The following is a 21119-nucleotide window of genomic DNA, read 5'->3' on the forward strand; positions in this document are numbered from 1 at the left end:
GGCTGGTATAACTACAACATTTAAAAGACATCTGGATGGGTACGTGAATAGGAAGGGTTTAGAGGGATATGGACCAAGTGCTGGCAAATGGGACCAGATTAGGTTAGGATATCTGGTCGGCATGGACAAGTTGGACCAAAGACTTATTTCCCTGCTGTAGATCTCTATGACTCAGTTAAATATGTTACTGGAGGAAAGAAAGTCACTTACTAGCATAAGTACTCATGATCCCATTAAGTTGACAACTGAAACACTTTTGCTTTTTGGCAAAACCTAAGGATTTGGTACATTGCATTGTGGAATCCATGCTACTTCTAACCTTTCCCAGTTTATTTCCCTGAAAGACTGGCTCTACATTGTGCCTGCGTCTTTGCAAAGAGTAAGTGCTTGTCAAACTCCTGTGAAAGTCAGTGACCCTTGGATCCTACTGACATCTCAATGCAACTGGGTCATGGCATTAGATTGGAATGGTTCTGTACTGAGATGCAGGATCTCCTTCCTCTCTGACTGAGCCTATCAAGACCGAGACAAAGATCTGCGCTTTTTTTTTCAAAAAATGGTCAGGTGATTCTTTTTAAAATAAAGGAGCCTAAATCCACACTAAGGCAGTCATAGCAACAATGTTATGTAAATATTGACTGATCTTGCAGACAAGAGGGAGATTGACAGCTCTGAATTAATTCCACAGGCACTGATATCCTGTCACCAAGTCCCCCTTTATTTTGATGGGGAGAGTCCTTGGCCCTACTCCAGCTCCCTCAGAGCCAGCTCTGAGAGAGAACAGACCCTTTCCCACTCCTCTTATCTGTCAGCCTGGGCTCCTTGACTGAGGCTGTTAATCCGATCCAATCAGGGAGCTCCCATTCTATGAGATCCACTTAGAGTCACTGAGGTCTACAGCATGGAAACAGGCCCTTTGGCCCAAATTGTCTGAGCTGCCCAGTTTTCACAATTAAACTGGTCCCATATGCCTTTGTTTGGTCTATATCTCTTCATGTCTCTTTGATCCATTTACCTATCTAAATGTTTTGTAAATGACCAAATTGTACTTCCACCAGAACCTTGGGCAGCCCGTTCCAGACACTCACTGCCCTCTGGACCTTTTTGCATCTCTTCCCTCTCACCTTAAACCTATGCCCTCTGGTTTTAGAGTCCCCCTGAGGAAAAGCTGTTGGCTATCAACCTTTACCTATGCCTTTCATGTTTTTACATACCTCTAAGGTCACCCTTCAGTCTCCTGCGCTCCGGGGGGGGACAAATTCCCAGTTGATCCAACCTCCCCTTATAACTCAAACCTTCCAGTCTGTAAAATGAAGAGACAACCCCCCTGATTTTGCCATATGTCGTTCCTTCCTCTGCTCCAAAGTCTTGCATAATCCTGCTTTCTCAAATGGGCCGCAACTGGAGAAACTCAAGACTTTAGTTGGGCTCAGTCTACCAGATGATTTGATGTGAGAGGCTGTTTTGGTGCAGTGCTGATACCCCTCCCTCTGGGCCAGAAGCCTTCAGCTCAAATCCCACCAATTCCAGAAATGTATCATAACATTCTTGAATAGGTCGATTCAAAAAATCTATTAAGTCTTCCTCAACTGATGCAAGATATCAATGCAAAGGACTTGGATGACAGTATAGGGACAAGTGAAATGCTAAGGTTGAGAGTTCAGGCCTCACCTAGAGTAGCACTCTAGTAAATCTTTTCTGCATTCTTTTTAGTTTAATAATCTCCTTTCTGTAGTAGGACAACCAGAACTGCACGCAGTACTCCAAATGTGGCCTTACCTGGCTGACCTCATTATAATCACTACAAGTTCATGTCAGTAAAGGGAGGAACGATAGCCAAGACTCCAGCTTGAACTCATAAAAAGTAAGATGGAATACGTTCTTGTGATTCTTCTTTACTTGGAAGCCCACGTTTTGGCTTAAAACCAGCCAAGCAATTGATGAATAAAAAAATATAATTCATGTTTTATGAGAAACTTCCCACTGTTCCCAACAGTGAGTTTCAAAATAAATAAACAAATGACTGTCTGGAGCAATATGGTCACTTTCATAGTTCTTGATCAGATCTTGTGCTGAATGCTGTGCAAAATGTACACAATATATTAACCAGCATCAGTCAGAGGGGTTCTGGAATCTGCATTGAATGCAGTGCAATGTTGTCTTTGTATGTATTATCGTGAAGCTACCCATTTTTAAATCAGCCCCCACCTTTTCTTGCCCTAAAACCTCCAAGTCAATTTCAACTATTATTAGTTTCAGTTGGTGCAGGAAGTGCTTGCAAGTAGAACTGCCTGTCTGTAGTACAGGAAGAAAGGATATCAACAGCTCAGCTTCAACTAATGAAATAGAGTAGGGATAGATATGCCCACTCCCAGATTAGTCCACCTAGCTTAAAGAACTTGAGCTGGAATTTCCTTTCAAGTTTTGGTGAAGGAAAGCAGGGACAGTAGGACGAGGAGGTGAATTTGTGTTCAGAGGACTGTAACATTTGCATGTGTCGCTGCTTGGTGTAGATATTTTTATGAAACTTGTTCAGGGGTATTATGACACACCTCTGGAGCAGGTGGGACGTGAACATGGGCCTCCTGACCCATGGCTAGGGCTATTACCACTGCACCACAAGAGTCCTCGCTACTTGCTGCATACTGAGAGTCTGCCCTGTTAGTACATGGTAAAACTGCATTTTTTGTACACAGGGACAATAAAGGCTTTTGCCTAAATGGAGCATCTCAGCTTCTCGGCGCTGCATGTTTTGTGTGTAATTTTGACGCAGAGAGGTAAGACTTTTTAATGTTTTCATTTTTTGTGCATGAAGATCTTGCACTTCAGTGAAATGAAGAGACACCCCCCTGATTTTGCCAGATGTCGTTCCTTCCTCTGCTCCCAAGTCTTGCATAACCCTGCTTTCTCAAATGGGCCACAACTGGAGAAACTCAAGACTTTAGTTGGGCTCAGTCTACCAGATGATTTGACGTGAGAGATTGTTTTGGTGCAGTGCTGATACCCCTCCCTCTGGGCCAGAAGCCTTCAGCTTAAATCCCACCAATTCCAGAAATGTATCATAACATTCCTGAATAGGTCGATTCAAAAGATCTATTAAGTCTTCATCAACTGATGCAAGATATCAATGCATAGGACTTGGATGACAGTATAGGGACAAGTGAAATGCTAAGGTTGAGAGTTCAAGCCTCACCTAGAGTCACTTTAAGGGGTCTGATAGAGTAGTGGTAATGTCCTTACATCCAGACTAGCAGGTCCGGATTCAGATCTCACCTGCTCCAAAGGGGTGTAATAACAGCTCTGAACTGATTTATTAAAAGTAACTATTAAAATGGCCAACAAAATGTCGAGCGGCGAGGCATTGCAAATGTTATTCTCATTTGATTAAACTGAAATGATGGCCTTTTTTGGACACACATGATGCCATTTTGACCCCAGCGGTCACAGGCAATGTGACTTATTTTCAACGAACAAACAGTTGACTTGGTGAACCACCTTCTACTATGATTTTACCAAGAATCAGTGTTCAGGGTTTCAATGTTAAATCCCTGATGATGCGCCCAGAGATGTGATCTGTTATCTCCCAGACGCACTCACAAACAACAGTTGTTCAAACTAAATAGGGTCACTGAATTTTTGAAAAGCACAGTGGACATTTGTTCTATCCCTGGATTAGTGGTGCTGGAAGAGCACAGCAGTTCAGGCAGCATCCAACGAGCAGCGAAATCGACGTTTCGGGCAAAAGCCCTTCATCAGGAATAAAGGCAGTGAGCATGAAGCGTGGAGAGACCTCCTCTAGTTTATCTCTCCACGCTTCAGGCTCACTGCCTTTATTCCTGATGAAGGGCTTTTGCCCGAAACGTTGATTTCGCTGCTCGTTGGATGCTGCCTGAACTGCTGTGCTCTTCCAGCACCACTAATCCAGTATTTGGTTTTCAGCATCTGCAGTCCTTGTTTTTACCATTTGTTCCCTCCCGCCTAGTGATTTGTGTCCACTAGAGGAGGAAGGAACATTTTGAATTTTTACTTTGGTGCAGTTGGCTGGAATCGGTTTTGGAGTATTCTATCACCTCTGGTTATTTATACACCTCTCGAGACGCAGTGGTCGCACCGCTACTTCTGGGCCAGAAGCTCCAGTTCAAATCCCTTGCCAGGACTTGTTGGGCTGTGGGAGGTGTGTTTGGATCACGGCCAAACAAATTGGTTGACGCACTGTAAAACTTTCAAAACGCATGATGGCAGGTGGTAAGAGTAGATTGGGGGCAGGGGGTGGTGTGTTCCTGATCAGCCATTCTGCCGAAAGCATAACCAGAGACCAAACCGATGGAAATCAATGGATACCAATACCCTGTGAGGGCGTGGTGCCTTGAGGAGGTGGTGGCTTATATATAACTCTTTTTTTTGTTCTGGGAAGAGCCATAATGGACTCAAAACATTAACTCTGTTTCTGAGTTCCACAAACCAAACTCAGGTTTGCTGAGTTTCTTCAGTGCTTTCGGTTTTTGTTTGTGGTTGATGCAGGTGCTATCTTTTGCAACTTGAACATTAAGCTGTGATTAAAAGTTTGCTGTGATGCAATATTAAATTAATGAGCTTCTACACAGTGTTTTACTAATGTCCCAAATCATCTTTAGAGAAGAGATCTACTGTTCTTACCTGTGACTCCACACCCATAATTTGTTGACTCTTAGCTCTGGGCAGTTAGGGATGGGTAATAAATGCCGGCCTAGACCGGGATGTTCACGTATCATGAATGAAATTTGAAAAAAAATGTGTTCACCTTGCTGAGACATTTGCCACAATTCGATCTTTTAAAGGTTACTCATCTTAATGTGCACAATGCGTGCCATAATCCACTTACCAGAAGGTGTATTTGCAGAGGGCATGTTGGAAGGAAGAGCAGGCATGGTTGGCAGTAGGTTTAGTGCCAGTTGTCGTCTGTCCTGATGGTTCTGATCTCGTTGGATCTCATTGTTTGTAATGAGGTTGATTTTGCGTTTCGGGGGTGGTGGTGGCTGCACGGGTTTGGCAGCTGGCAGCAGCTGGCACCTTGCCTCCAGCTGTGCAATGAGATAGGTCTGGTTGTTTGCCAGCGCTGCCAAGTGCTGATACTTGTGCTCCAGGTCCCTGTAGCGGTTGGAAAGCTGCATCATCTCTGCCGTCTGGTTCAGAATCTTGTTCTCGAGATGGGAGACTTCGAGTGCGTTGTCTCGCTTCCGTATGATCTCGTGCAGGAGCTGCATGTACAGCTGAGTGACTCGAGAGTTCATGTTGCGACTCTCCTTCCTCAGGAGCTTCACTTCATTAACAACCCCACCATCTACCTCGACAAGCTGCTGCAAGCTCTCAATCTGTCTTTTCTGTTTCAGCAGTTCATTGTTGAGCACCTCCAGCTCTTGTTTATTGACCCTGCTCTCCACAACTGATTCAGGTTTTGAGTTCACACAGATTGCGCCTGTAACCTTCTGTTGGGGAACAATGAAGGTATATGAGCACTTGTTTTCCATCGACACTGTGGCACGTTTGTATCTGTTTGTGTAAATGAACTCCTGCTCTTTGTTTTCCTCATTCGACTGAAGTTCCTCCACTTTGTCAACACTGACTGCCGACTTGACCAGTGCAAAGAAGACTATAAGAGTCAGTTTCTTCATGGTGTTTATAGGTGTATGTCCTCTGTTAGAGAGACAGAGTAATGATAATTAATAACAGCAATTCTGAATCAGAAAAAGTGGGGAAAAAGACATGAATAAACTATTAAAGGAAAAACTCTTCAAAATATTTTATTGTAGATTATGCAGTTCCTCTCCATTTACAATGTTGTCTTTCTAAAATTGATCAAATATCTTTTAAATTGATGAAAATTATCTTTACCCAAGTACAATTTCACTGTCTGCAATCCCAGACAAACCTATCGAGGCAAAATCTATCCAAGCTGCACAATATCCATTAATAATAGCCAGAACCAGCTGTGATCACCGGCTCTTAAAACAAACACAGACTTGTTCTGTTTGTTCTGTAGCTATAAATTCACGCTTGTTGTAAGTTTGCACTTTAACTCAGTTCAGATCACCCAGACCTGCAGCAAACAAAGATACTAATTTCGGCACTTTATTCTTGGCACAGATCCTGACTGGAAAATGAGAAATTTGCATCATTCTGGTGGGGACTATGAACCAAATTGCCACCCTGATTTAACTTTAACCATCTGTCTGTGTTTGCGTACATCTTGGGTCATCCTGACTTAATTCTGTCCATCGGGACTATCACTATCAACATGCTGTTGTTCATTGTCACCTCTTAGCACTCATGTCCTTGTTGATCTTCATTTTTTAAAACATTTATCTGTGGGATGTGGGTGTTGCTGGCTAGGCCAGCATGTATTGCCCATTCCTATTTGCTCTTGAGAAGGTGGTGGTGAGCTGCCTTCCTGAACCGCTGCAGTCACCTGCTGTGGGTTGACCCACAATGCCTTTAGGGAGGGAATTCCAGGATTTTGACCCAGCAACAGTGAAGGAATGGTCACCTATTTCAAAGTCAGGATAGTGAGTGGCTTGGAGAGGAACTTGAAGGTGGCAGTATTCCCATGTATCCACTGACCACCTCCCTCGAGATGGAAGCGGTCCTGGGTTTGGAAGGTGCTGACTGAGGATCTTTGGCGCGTTTCTGCAGTGCATCTTGTAGATGGTACACACTGTGCATTGGTGGTGAGGGAGTGGGTGGTTGTGAATCTGTTGCCAATCACGTGGGCTGCTTTGTCTTGGATGGTGTCAAGCATCTCAAGCCTTGTTGGAGCTGCAACCATCCAGACACATGGGGAATATTCCATCACACTCCTGACTTGTGTCTCGGAGATGATGGCCAGGCTTTGGGGAGTTAGGAGTGAGTTACTTGTCACAATATTCCTAGCCTCTGATCTGCTCTTGCAGCTGCTGTGTTTAAACGGTGAGTCTAGTTGGGTTTCTGGTCAATGGTACCCTCCAGGATGTTGATAGCAGAGGACTCGGTGTTTGTAAGACCATTGACTGTCAAGAGGCAGTGGTTAGATTGTCTCTGTTTGGACATGGTCATAGCTTGGCATTTGCATTGCAGGAATGTTGCTTACCACTTGTTAGCCAAGTCTGGATGTTATCTAGATCTTGTTGCATTTAAACATGGATTGCTTCAATATCAGATGAGTCGTGAAAGGTGTTGAATATTGCGCAGTCATTGGCGAACAGCCTCACATCTGACCTTATTATGGACGGAAGTTTATCGATGAAGCAGCTGAAGATGGTTGGGTCTAGGACGCTACCCTGATGAACTCCTGCAGAGATGTCCTGGAGCTGAGGTGACTGACATCCAATAACTATGACCATCTTCCTATTTGCCAGGTATCACTCTAAGAACCTGAGAGTTTGCCTCCTGACACCCAGTTTTACTGGGCTCCTTGATGCCGCACTCAGTTGAATACAGCCTTGATGTCAAGGGACCGTCACTCCACCTCCCCTCTGGAATTTCAACTCTCTTTTTGTCCATGTTTGAACAAAGGCCAAAATGAGATCAGGACCGGAGTGGCCCTGGTGAAACCCAAACTGTGCGTCGCTGAGCAGGTACCTCTTGATAGCACTGTTGATGACACCTTCCATCACTTTCCTGATGATTAAGAGTAGGCTGATGGGGCGGTAATTGGTTTGGTTGGATTTATCTTGCTTTTTATGTCCAGGGCATAAGCTGGGCAATTTTCCATATTTGTCAGGTAGATGCCAGTGTTACAACTACTGGGACAGCTTGGCTAGGGGGGTGATAAGCTCTGGAGCTCAAGTCTTTAGTACAGTTGCCACAATGTTGTCAGGACTCATATTCTTTGCAGTATCCACTGTCCCCATCTGTTTCTGGCTATCAGATGGAGTGAATCGAATTGGCTGAATACTGGTATCTGTAATGCTGGGGACCACTGTAGGAGGCAGAGATGGATTCACATTGTTGTGACTCCTTCAGCCCTATCCTTTGCACTGATGTGGTGGGCTCTTCCATTCATTGCGAATGGGGATATTTGTGGAGCCACCTTCTCCAGTAAGCTGTTTAATCGCCCACCACCATTCATGACTGGATGAGGCAGGACTGCAGGTCTTAAATCTGATGCAATGGTAGTGGGATCACTTAGCTCTGTCTATCACTTGCTGCTTATGCTGTTTGCCATGCAAGTAGTCCTGTTAGGTAGCTTCATCAAGTTGGCATCTCATCTTCAGGTATGCCTAGCATGTCCTCCTGCACTCTGCATTGAACCAGGGTTGATCCCCTGGCATGATGGTAGTGGTTGAGTGGGGGATATGCCAGGCGTGAGGTTACAGATTGTGCTGAAATACATTTCTGCTGTTGATGGCCCACAACGCCTCATGGGTGCCTAGTCTGGAGTTGCTAGACCTGTTTGAAGTCTGTCCCATTTAGCGCAGTGATAGAGCCACACAGCACGATGAATATTATTCGTAATGTGAAGGTAGGACTTTGTCTCCACAAGCGCTGGGTGGTGGTCACTCTTACCAATACTGCCATGGACAGTATGGCTTTCCCTCTTGACTCCCTCACCACCTGCTGCAGACCCAGTCTAGCAGCTTTGTCCTTTAGGAACCAACCAACTCGATGAGTAGTACTGCTGCCAAGCCACTCTTGGTGGTGGACTTGAAATCCCTCACCCAGAATACGTTTAGTGTCCTTGCCATCCTCAGTGCTTTCTCTAATTGTTCTTCGACATGGAGGAGTACTGATTCAACAGCCGATGGAGGATGGTATGTGGTAATCAACAGGAGGCTTTCTTGCCCATGTTTAACATGAAGTCATGAGGACCCCAGAGCAACTTCCTCCCGACTGCCTGTATCCCACTGTGTTGCCACCGATGGTGTCTAGGACGTTGTCTGTAAGGTATGATTCTGTGAGTATGACTACGTCAAGCTGTTGTTTGACTAGACTGTGAGACAGCTCTCTCAATTTTGGCATTAGCCCCCAGATGTTACTCAGGAGGATGTCACAGGGTCGATAGGGCTATTTCTGCCGTTGCTTTCTCCAGTGCCTACGTCGATGCCAGGTGGTTCATCTGCTTTCATTTCTTTGAGACTTTGTAGGGATTGGTACAGCTGCATGGCTTGCTAGGCTGTTTCAGAGGGCAGTTGAAAGTCACCCACATCGCTGTGGGTCTGGAGTCACATGCAGGCCAGAACAGGTAAGGATGGCTGATTTCCTTCCCTGAAAGATTTAGCAAACCTGATGGGTTTTTTTTCCCAACAATTGCTGATGAATACATGGCCATTTGTGGATTCTTAATTCCAGATTTTTTTGTTTGTTATTAAATTGATCTGTCATGGCAGGATTTGAACCCGGGTCCCCAGAACATTAGCTGAGTTCCTCTAGTGAGTGGTTTAATTATCCACCACCATTCACGACCGGATGTGGCAGGACTGCTGATTAATAATCTGGTGATAATACCACCAGGCCATTGCCTCCCCAGGGTAGACTTATCCAGTGGAGATTGTTGGATAATTTGTGAAATCTGGAGCTAGTAATGTCTCTGAAAATTTGCTTCATTTATCAGCGTTTTAAAGTACTAATCCTAAAACCGAATAAGGTACCATGTATCTTTAATCTAGAAACTTGTCTGTTAAGAACTTCCACGAATATGTATGATTGCTTGTCCAAATCATTCACAGGACCTCACCTTGAAGACACTTTAAGTTCCTCGCGCAGGTTTTGCTTTCTTCTTTTGACCTTTTTTTTATCTTCCCCCCCCCCCACCATCAGTTCAAAATGAAGCCCACATTGTTTAATTCTTGCTTTGTTGTACTTGAAGCATCTTGTGTGACCCTTTGATCACATAACAGGTTGTTGAGCCATAACCAGAGGCCTTTTGCTAATCGGTGTCCTGTTCCATGGTCTAAATTGTTACCATCCTTCTCCTGTCTTATCTTATCAATTTATCGTGAACTGGAAGCTGAAGCAGAATGCCTTTGCCTTTGCAGATCCCCAAGTTGTGGCCTCAAGCATTACTATTTAAACCAATTCTGGATTGAATTGTTCTGTATTAAAATACATTAGTATTATCTGCCCATTTCACATGTTCTCTTCAGTGATAATACTCTAGGCCTGTGACATTTTTTCAATGAACTGTACACCAGAGGATCGATTTAAGAAAGTAATGACACGTACGCTTAACTATTTCATCATTGCATCATGATTTGGAGATGCCAGTGTTGGACAGGGGTGAACAAAGTTAAAAATCACACAACACCAGGTTATAGTCTAGCAGGTTTAATCGGAAGCACACTAGCTTCATCAGGTGATGAAAGAGCGGCACTCTGAAAGCTAGTGTGCTTCCAAGTAAACCTGTTGGACTATAACCTGGTGTTGTGATTTTTATCATTGCGTCAGTTGATGTTTTAACTCATTTAGGAACATTTTAGACACCAGTCATGAAGATGACACAAATATAATAAACTTGTTGGATAGGGCACAGAGTTCTACATGCAAAGAGCTACTGAGTATAAGGACTGTGCTTTCCCTTTTGTTCCTGGTCCTGTCTTTGTTGGGATGAATGTTTGTGTCTCATTTGCATGCTATTAGACCCCCAGAACATTCTAGTCACAATATTTTCACAGCTCGCTTGTTTAAAACTCATGTACACACTCCCTCTGATTCCGAGTGAGTTCAGAATTGTTTGTTTGCTGTAGTGATTGGAACTGGGTGGATTTTATTGACCGAGATCCTTGTTTGGGTTTGTTAACCTGGGCCAAACTGGGAGCCCCGGCTGACCAATATAAATAGGGGGATTATTAACCAAAAAAAATGACAGAGTATTAGAATTTCCTCAGTGAGGAAAAAAAAGATTACTTATTCAGCATGGGCCCTCTTGAGGTGCAGTGGTAGTGTCTTGTACTCCTGGAACTGGGAGACCTGAGTTCAAGTCCCATTTGCTCCAGAGGTGTGTAACAACATCTCTGAACAGGTTGATTAAGCGAAATAGGTCGAAGTAGGGGATTTAGAATCTCCTCAGTTGAGGGATTGATTCTGAGCTGGCTGGCCACAGTCAGTGTACTGTGCACATGTAAATAAAGGGTGACTTGGTGCCGAGATACTGGTTGCCGTGCAGTTGAAGAAACAACCATAAAGGAGAGAGAAATGCTTAGATTAACTCATTAGATTATGTGACTGATAAAATGTCATTGATGTTCAATAGAAGTTGCACTTTGGTTAATCAAGTGACTTTTGTTTATAAATCCAGCAAGTATTTAATTTGTTTACAGAGTCAAGGTATTACACTCGTTAGTTTGTGGGAGAAACCGAAGAGAAAAATGCTGTAATTAGCCTTGAGTCCTGGGGAATGAATGATGGAGAGATTTGAAACGTGTATTGGAAAGGAATTCCTATCTTAAATATATCTGAGTCTTTCTGTTTGTTTTTGAAATAGTTCATTAAAAGGGTGTTTTATGGCAGCAATTGTCTCTGGCGGGTGACTGTTATAAAAGTGCAGTCTGAGTCAGTGCAGCTCCTCAGTTACTGCCATTAAATACAAATCTGTTTATATACAAAAATTGGAAGGCTTAATAAATCCCAGACCTCAGAAGTGTTTAACATTGATTCAGTGAGAATTCCATTCTTTGAATTAGTTTGTGGGAACATTTGAGCAATCCTTAAGCAGATGGAGCACCTGCTGATGGAAAAATATGATCCCTGGGACACGTGAACCTTTGGAAGAGTCAGGGGTGTGGAGTTTTTAATGGAAGTGACATTGTGAATGTTTGTGGACAGGGAATGGGAATCATGCTCCAAATTCTTTGTGCATTCTCCAGCATTTGTTTGAATGGGCTGGGACGAGAGGGAGACATGACCTCAAATTTGGAGGCTTACCAATCTTGGGAGGACTCAACTCAACTGAGCCAGCACAAGTGTCTTGAGCTGATTTTCTGTGTAGTTGTTTTCTCTTTCAGAAAAGGAAATTACTCAGCTGCACCACAGCTGTCATCTTGGAGTTTTGTTTTCTTTCAGTCCCCTTTTTTTGTGCCAAGAGGGGTGCTTCTGAACATGTACTCTGTGGTTTATTTTTATTTGGTTCTGGAATGTGAGCATCACTGGCCAGACCAACATTTACTGCTGATCCCTAATTGCCCTTGAGAAAGTAGTGGTGAGCTGCCTTTTTGAACCGCACACAGTATAAGTATATTCAGTTTCACCTTCCTTTAAAATTCATTCTCATTCACAAGATGAGGGTGTCCCTGGCTAGACAGCATTTATTGCCCATCCTAATTACCCAGAGGGCAATTAAGGCTCATTGACATTGCTGTGCGTCTGGTGTCACATGCAGGCCAGACCAGGTAATGATGGCAGATTTCCTTCGCCTAAAGGGCATTAGTGAACCAGGAGGGGTTTTCCCTGACAATCAGCAACGGATTGAGTCATCAGTCGACTCTTAATTCAGGTTTTTTTTTATTGAATTCACAATCCACCAGGATTTGAACTGGGATCCCCAGAACATTACATGAATCTCTGGATTAACACTCCAGGGATAATACACTGGCTCCCCTACTCTTGTAGTCACAGTTTTTGATCAATCGTAACCCCTTCAAAATAGGGGGTTTTAGCAATGGTAATGTCATTAAATGTAAAGGGGAAATGATCACGTTCTCTCTTGTCAGAGATGGCCATTACATTTACTTCTGTGACATGAATAGTACTAGTCAGTTATCAACGCAAGCCTGAATATTGTCCAGGTTTCACTGAAACAGTCTGTTTTCGCATTGATATTTGGTGAGTTACAAATTGTACTGAACGTTGTATAATCGTCAGCAAGCTTTCCCACTTCTGACCTGAGGGTAGAAGGAAGGTCATTGAAGCAACTCAAAATGATTGGTTTTAGGGCACTAGCCTGAGGGACTCCTGCAGTGATGGCCTTCAGTTGTGATTGTTGACTTTGAAGAACCACAACCTTTTGTTCTAGAAATGACTCCAACCAGTGGAGATTTGGAGTCATCCCAGGACGTGCTCTTTTAGAGTCATCGTCATAGTCATAGAGATGTACAGCATGGAAATGAAGAAAACAATAAGTTATTGTTTTGTTGAATCAGCTGAGGGTTATATTGCTACAACCTGTTCTTTTTTTAATATATAAAAGAAGACAAAATGTATTTTTTCCATATGTACTGTTTTGTCACTTCCTTTTCTGTTCAGACAGTTTCTGAGGCATTGAGCACACATCAGCTTGATTTCCCAATCTGTACAATGGAGGATGGCTTGTTGTATTGATTTGGTTGATTTTTGGGCAGCATTTGGCCTTTGACTCTCTCTTCAAAACCACTCAGAAGTATCATATGCACCAATAATGAAGATTCTGTACCTAGGTGCCTTTGATCCTAAGATGGAGGTGTAATTGGCAACTTTTCATTGAACTCGTGAGTGCGGGTGACAATAAACCGAATTCAATTCAATTCACTTTGATACGCTGATGCCTTAGCATCTCAGAATGGAGAGAAGACTATCATGGTCTTAATGTAAATGAGATTGAACCCAGAATCCAATTTGCCTATCTCTAAAAGGATCGATTTGGCAAGAGGATTACTTTGTGTTGTCCTCAGGTGGTTTTCAAGGAGACTGGATCACAAATCTTCACAATCCCTGCCAAATTTGTGCTTTTCTTTAAAGTTTCTTTTATGATGTTTACGCAGTTGATAATATCAGTTAAAAAATAATGCTCTTGTTGCCTCACTGACTTCAATTGTATGGCAGCATTTAGGTTCCAGAACGTTGGAATTTCCTCCATACACCACTTCCTAACACACCCCAAAAAAACTTCAGAGTTAATGAGGGGAAATACCGCACTATTTCAAAATTACATTTTCTTTGCGACAATTATCTGATTTTTGCAACAGATGGTTTCATAGGAATGCCTTGTTAATATTCATGTAGCATACAATGTACGGATTCCAATATTGTGTGCACATTTTTCACACGTGAAGGCTACATTTTCAGGGCACAACTATATTTCTGATATTTGCGTTTTGTAGCTAAAACTTTTCCAGTGCAGGTTTGGTTGAGTTAAAATTGCACTCTATTTCAATCGCACTAATGAATCTTTCTCACTGACTGCAGTTTTATACCTGAAACTCATTTCAATTGTATTCTTCCTCCATTATCCCCGGTCCATCTTCTCCAATTTCATAGTGTTTGTGCTCATTTCCATCCATCCTCCCTCCATTCCACCTTCGATGGCCCACCCTCCATTGTCTCGGACGTACAGTCTGGAATGACCTTGCTAAATCCCTCCAACTTATTACGTGATCTCTCTGCCAACCAATAAAACTGACCAGTTGGACCATACTTTTGGTCATTACTCAAACACTTCCATAGCTGTGTTCTGTCAGTTCTCTCCTTTTCTAAAGCACCGTGGGACGTTTTCTGAGTTACTGATACTGGATAAACGCAAACTGTTTTTGTTGTACTGCAGCATTTAAATCTGCATTGGGGTTTGGTATTACCTTTCACTTCTTCAACAGTGTGATTCTAGAATGGGAAGAGCAAACGCTTTATTATGTGTGACTAGCTCCTTAAATATCTCCCTGTGATGGTTTGGAGCTGTTCTTTCTGATACTTTTTGTAAAAGTTAATGTCTAATGATATCTAGCAGTCCTGGGAAGTTTCCTTGCAACATATTTTGTGGATCATTGCAGCACTGCGGTATTTGTGAGCAATTCTAATGTCAAGGGAAATGTAATTAGTGGACAATAAACTGTTTCTTTCCACTTAGAGAGTGCATTATGTCAATTGGTGGCATTGAGGGCTTCTTGGAAAGGACTTAGTACCTGGCAAAATATTATCCATCTTAAATTCAATCATCTTATGGTTTGTTGCGTGTGGACTTTGGAAGTAAATCTTGCAAATTCTTGGCTGGTTTTCAGCTCTGCTTTAATTTATTGTCTTGCCTTCTTGTTTGTTATTGAATCTCTTCTGGATAAAGAAAATAATTGGCATCTTACAAGGTGGAAAATGGAAAGTAGCATTCCAGCACAAATAGGCCTAAGCCACAATTAATGTTTTGGACATGGTCAGAATTTTGCTTCAGAACAGTTTGTGCTGTGCTCTAATCTATCCACAATCAGGCAAAATAGGCGCATGTACAGAATTCTGATACTATAATATTCTCTCCCATCTTGTCCCAAAGTATTAGCCCACGACTGTCTAGTATGGTCTGATTCTAGCCTCTTGAATATCACATTTTTAATCATTGCACTGTTGGTGGCCATATCTTCAGCTACCTGAGCCCCAAGCTTCCTAAATCCTGCCACCTTTCAACATCTCTTCCTAAAAGATTTTTTTTTTGGCATTGCCTTATGTGACTCCATGTTAAAATATATTTTCTAATATTCTTGTAAACGGCATTGGAATGTCGCATTCAAGGTACTGTATAGATGCAAATGGCATTTGTTGAAAGCTGCAATATATTTTGTATACGCGGCCTTCTGTGTAATTTGTACTGAAGTATTACCAGTCTGAATCCCCCAGGATAGATTGGCTGAGAGCCATTAACACTTTGCCATTTATTTGTTGGGTATCTTTTATTTCTGTCATCACTTGCTTTGTCTCCCTGTTTTGTAACTCTCTGGAATCAATTGTAGCCATGTAGCTGCAGTCAGCGAGGCTGGGGGGATGGGGCAGTCGGGGGATGGAAGAGCCAAGTACATAGCCTTCACGTCTAGTCTGTGGAAATCTCCATCACCTCATCGTGGCTTTGTGTCATTTCGCTGAACAATACTTCCAAAGAAACCTTTATTGTAAGAGGTGAGCCAACTGTGTCAGATGACTTTGCGCTCTCGAGTTGGCATGCCCCAGCATAATGTCTCAGTCCAATTGAGAAACGAAACTTGCACCTCATAGTGGCCAAGTCTTAAAGTGGCATTGCTCCTGTGTGCCTCTGAACGGAAGGCCACCTGTAGTTTGTGCAGGGCAAGTGTTCTGCTGCCTGTGCTACTCAGACACCAGCTGCAAGTTAAATCTGTTTTATTTTTAGGTAACTGGGAATGGTTGGGTGTGGCTCTCTTTATATTTACAGCACACTTTTGGAAGCATGTGTTTGTTACAAACAACAGTCAGAACAGCAACCACCGCTGCACAATGGTGCTTCCGATGGCATCTGTGTATCTGTCCCCATGTGTATTATGCACTGTACTTCAGGCTCTTGTATAGACATGCGCCAGTAACAATTGTGACTTGCTGCAACCTTGATGGGGAAGTATCTGAATTGGCTCGAGTTAAGTCCAATAATCCATTGAATAGATTTGGTTCTTTTTTTCCTGAAAAAGGAAATGGGATCAACAAAACAGAATGTGGAGGACTTGGGAAGATTCTAATGAAGGCAAGAGAAATGTTGAAATCTGTTAGTGATGCACTGTATGGTCTGTTGAGATGTAATTCAGAATTTTGTAAAATGTTGCAACTAGTTAGGACTTAGTGGACATGATAGAACTGTGCTGTGGGCAAAGAATGATGAGGTGGAATTGAAAACTTCAGTCTTTCTAAGAAACTGATTCACAGGCTACAAGAAGTTTTAAGCAGGTCTGTCGGGGAGGATAATTTTAAAGTTTCTGCATCAATTAAAGAAGATAACCTGATATCACTGGGCCAATAGTTTTGAGGAGATGGCCACAGTTATTTGACGTAACATCTCATTGCCAACTTTCCAATCAAGCACCTCGATGTGGCCTGGCTGTCTTTTCATAGATCCCCTACAGTGCGGAAACAGGCCCTTCGGCCCAACAAGTCCACACCAACCCTCTGAAGAGTAAACCCACTCAGACTCATTCCCCTCCCCTATTATCCCATGTTTACCCCTGACTAATGCACCTAACCTACACATCTCTGAACACTATAGGAAATTTAACATGGCCAATTTGCCTAACCTACACGTCCTTGGATTGTGGGAGGAAACCAGGAGGAAACCCACGCAAACACGGGGAGAATAGGCAAACTCTACACAGATAGTCACCTGAGGCTGGAATTGAACCCAGGTCCCTGGAGCTGTGAGGCAGCAGTGCTAACCACAGAGCCATCATGCTACACCATGGCTTGTGGTGAGAAGAGTGCTCTCACCACTACATTTTCTACTGCAGAGTTGTTCTTGGCCGAATGTTGCAGATTGGCATATTCTAAAGTCTGGAGGGCGACTTGCTGAGGGATTTGCTGAAGCCTGAGGAAAGGTTGCTGCCTAAGACCCAACCAGAGATCGATCTGGTAACTTAGAGCCTTGTAGGCTGTACACTTGTCACTGAACATACACAGTAAATGCCACACACATTGCTTCTGGATTGAGGCACCCAATGAGAAAAAAAAATTATTGCATTTTCCTTAACGTACAATTTGAAACCTTTTGGATGATACTTTTAGATATCTTGCGAATAAAACAAATATTCACACAAAAAATAAGTTTACTGGTTGAATTCAATTATTGGCTGGATTGGTTGGTCGTGACAAGTCTGTATTTTTTAATATAGAGAGTCATGTCAGTCTTCAAACACTCTATTTAGTAGCACCATGTGCTCTAACAGTTAGAACTGCAATAAACCAGGATGATCTAAATCACTGTCACTCTGTTGACTGCACCACTCTGAATGAGAGTTTGAATGCAAAGGTTTCTGGAAGATAAAAAAAAATTGCTTGCTTCCCAAGCAAAAGAAACTTAAGATCCTAGGCACTATATAATCCACTCCAACCAATGTGTCTGGAAGAGTTTTTAAAACTTTCTGATCACTTTTTTTTGTGTGTGTGTGAAATTTCCACAGCAGTTGCATTTGGATATGGCTTATGTAGGTACACAGTACTGGTAACCTGATCTGCCTTGAATTGCTCAAACATTTCACATGTCTGTGATTTAAAAAAAAGCTTGAGGATTATTTTTTCTTTCTCTCTCTCTCTCTCTCTCATGTCAGATTTTGAACAAAGATCTGGCAGGACCCAGCCCCCCACTGGCCTCCCCACTGTTCCTGTGGTGGGGGTGGGGGTGGAGTGGAGGGGGCATGGGTTACCTGGCCCGGAGATAACTACTGTGTGCCCAGTTTTGTTATTCCTTCAGTTCAGCGGCAGCATTCGATCGAGCCTGCCAAGATTGTTCTCCGTGTCAGCCCACATGTGGAAACTGTGTCTCATGTGGTGAACCCACTGGCTTAACTCCTAATGTACAAAAAAGAAAATCTGGGAAGAAAATTCAAATGTCACTGTGTGTCTGTCTCTGTCTCTCTTGTTTGTGTCCCGTGCTATCTTGTCAGTTGTCATTCGTTGCCCCTTCCCTCTTCCCCCCCCCCCCCCCCCACCCCATCCTCCTCTCCTCCTCTAACCCCTGTCGCTTCCTGTACTCACACTGTGACCCGAGAGAAAGAAACGTTTGTTTCATTCACTGTCGACACGGAGGTTTTGTCAGGCAAGGCTGCCAAGCGAAGAGACTGCGTCTTCAGAGTGATCAGCACTGGGCATTCTTGGCATTTTTGGACACCTCATTAAAGTCTGCTGTCACAGGCAAACTGCTGATCAGTACGACAAGTACCTTTTTAGAAAGAAAAATCCTTTGTGTCCTTAACTTTATTTTCCTTTTTGAGACTGTGTGCTACAAAGCAGTTTTCAACCCAGTTGTAAAATATATTGAAACAAATAAACACCTGGCTTGGTTTTTGTTCGATTGATGCGTATTTTGTTCTTTGCTGTTCTGAATTGAATACTTTAGCGATTATATTACTAAAAACGATCAGCAATATTAAGCTGACTCTGTAACACTTGAAGCTCAGGTAATTTTTTTTGTGGTAGTTGAATATGTGTAAAGTGATGCTCTTCGTAGAAGTTTTATACTGCTGTCTGTTACCCTGAAGTGGAAGTTAAAATAGCCTTTCTGAAATTAACGCATCTTGTTCTTTTCAGGCTGATTCTTGTGTTTTTTTCAGATCTGCATTGGTAGTGTAATTGAGTGCTTTAAAAAGAAAGTGTGAAATACTGGTTAAAGTAACTTTTCCAGTCAGCTGTAAGAAATCCTAAATCAGTAAGAGCACAAAGAGAAGGTGCCAATTTTGTTGGCCAATAAATTAAGCAGAAAGTTTGTGACAGAATTGAGAATGTGAGCCAGTCTCCTCAGAATCAAGCTCTGGACTGTGCTCCCTAAGTTACACATTGAATTTCTAATCATCATCCTTCATTTGAGGAAAAAATGTTGAAGGCAGTCACTTGATTTTTCTGATTTTTGTTTTAAGCTGACTGCCTCGCTGGTCTTTAAACAAAATCTAGATTTTAGTATTATTTTAAATGCAGCTCAATTTTTGGTTTGTCATAGTCACTATCGTCCTTTCTGAACGTAAAAAAATAACTGCCCTGAGTTGGTTTCTGTTTCGTATTTGACATTTAAAACTCATTATGTAAGTCTAAGGAGAAACTGAAAGAAACGTTCTTACCAGATTGCTGTAGCCAGTACTGTCGTCCTTACTCTCAACTTTCTTGTCTCTGCTCTTTAACTGCACAAAATGCCTGTGTGAAGTGTAGCATCTCACCAGAGTGATTGTTATCAGAAACTCCAATCTCTCCTCTGTTTAAATCACTGTAGCTCTCTTGTCAGAGACTTTCAAGTGCTTGATGCCCAGGTATCAGTTCCAAGTAGTAAATGCCAAAAAGACAGTTTTTTTTCTTTTAAGAAAATATTTTATTCCGAACTCTCCTATTGGCATTTAGCAGGTCCTTTGTGTTAACAGCGCCATAGGTCGTCACTATTTACTGCAACAAAAAAGTTGTAAAACTGAGTAAGGAGAATTCTTGCAGTCTATTAAGGCAGTAAGTTAGCACACTGTCTGTCTGACTTGTGCCTTGCAGTTACACCAGACTATGTGCAACATCAGCATGGCATTGTTATGAAGCACGCTCAAATCCAGTATGTCATCTTCTTAGTTCTGAGCACATAACTGGGGAAGGACAAACTGACTGGATCCTCTCTTTTTTTGTGTGTGATGTATTTACATTTCTGAAGAGTAGAATTGCTGCACGTAGGCAAGTCTTGATTGGACCTCCTTTCCTGCACTCCCTCTGTTTTGCGAGCTGCAGGAGCAGATGTACAATGTGCAGAGCCTTCCTTCTCCACCACAGATAGCAGGGGGCGGGCTCCAGCCGAAGCTTCAGTGCAATGATGTCACGGCAGTCAGCTCTAATTAAAAGGATGTGGACTGCCCCCTGAGCTTTTGGCAGCCTCTGAGATGGAAAACCCTGCCTTCTGACAGCACCGCAGAAGTATGCATGCAACCTACATGCAATGAAGATGTCAACAGTTTTTAAATTAGATGTTTCAGTAGAGGGCAGAAGACATCTTCCACATTTCATGATACCTTTATTTTACATCTGCCTTGTAAGTCATAGGAGGGTACCAGTTTACACAAAGGTTTGTAGTTTCACAAGCAAAGTGCAGAAACTAACCAATAGGCAACAGTGCGTAATCTCAGGTGTGGTGGAGAGAAACTTTAGTAGTTGTGCAGGATTTATGAAGAGACAGTAAACAGTGTCTGGTATTGTTTAAACTGTTTCACACAATAATGTGCATTGTCACTACTAACGCTTAAGATATACTCTGTTTATAATTGTAATTGAAATTTCCTCTCTCTCTCTGCATTGCTGTGAGATGTTTTTTTTTAAAAAAAGAAAGTGCTGGAGAGAATTTGTAGCTTCTCGTATTGGCAGTGGTGAAAAGAAATTTGACAAAGCATTTGATATTCTCGTGGGTTTGTGGCAAATTGAATCTGATCGCTATGGTTACGATATGTTTGAAGGGGCATTGTGTGAAACCAAGACCCCAGGCAAAGCTCCTCAATTTCTCACGGTGCCAGACTGGGTGCTGCAAATCATCCGGAGTTCTCAGGTGAAGAGCAGTCGCCAAACTCCCCTCCTTTGTTCACTCGCCCCTTTTGATGGTCACAAGATTCACTTGAAAGCAGTTCCCTTCTCTTTGTCCCAGTTCCAAAAGCGAGCTTGTTTTAAAAGGAGTCAATTTAACCAGGCTTTCTTGAGTTATTAAAGAGTAAGTTTATTGTTTGCCACGTGCAAGAATAAATACAAACACGACACAAGCCAAACAAATTAGAGATGTGACC

At 42.6% G+C, this 21119-nt stretch overlaps 2 protein-coding genes across 7 annotated transcripts in view; one reads left to right on the forward strand and one right to left on the reverse strand.

Annotated features, from left to right (window-relative positions):
* The window catches only part of angptl2b (angiopoietin-like 2b), a 47519-nt gene extending 27391 nt beyond the window's left edge, over positions 1-20128 (reverse strand). Inside the window, exons 1-2 of the mRNA XM_072565677.1 lie at positions 19443-20128; positions 4862-5673 (exon numbers count right to left, since the gene is read on the reverse strand). Coding sequence (XP_072421778.1) covers positions 4862-5651 — 790 coding nt within the window. The 5' untranslated portion in view covers positions 5652-5673; positions 19443-20128. The remainder of the gene's footprint in view (positions 1-4861; positions 5674-19442) is intronic.
* Positions 1-21119, forward strand: part of LOC140469439 (ras-specific guanine nucleotide-releasing factor RalGPS1-like) — a 956086-nt gene that overhangs the window by 340478 nt on the left and 594489 nt on the right. The window lies entirely within an intron of this gene.

Source organism: Chiloscyllium punctatum, chromosome 49 (genome assembly GCF_047496795.1).
Source record: "Chiloscyllium punctatum isolate Juve2018m chromosome 49, sChiPun1.3, whole genome shotgun sequence".
NCBI lineage: Eukaryota > Metazoa > Chordata > Chondrichthyes > Orectolobiformes > Hemiscylliidae > Chiloscyllium > Chiloscyllium punctatum.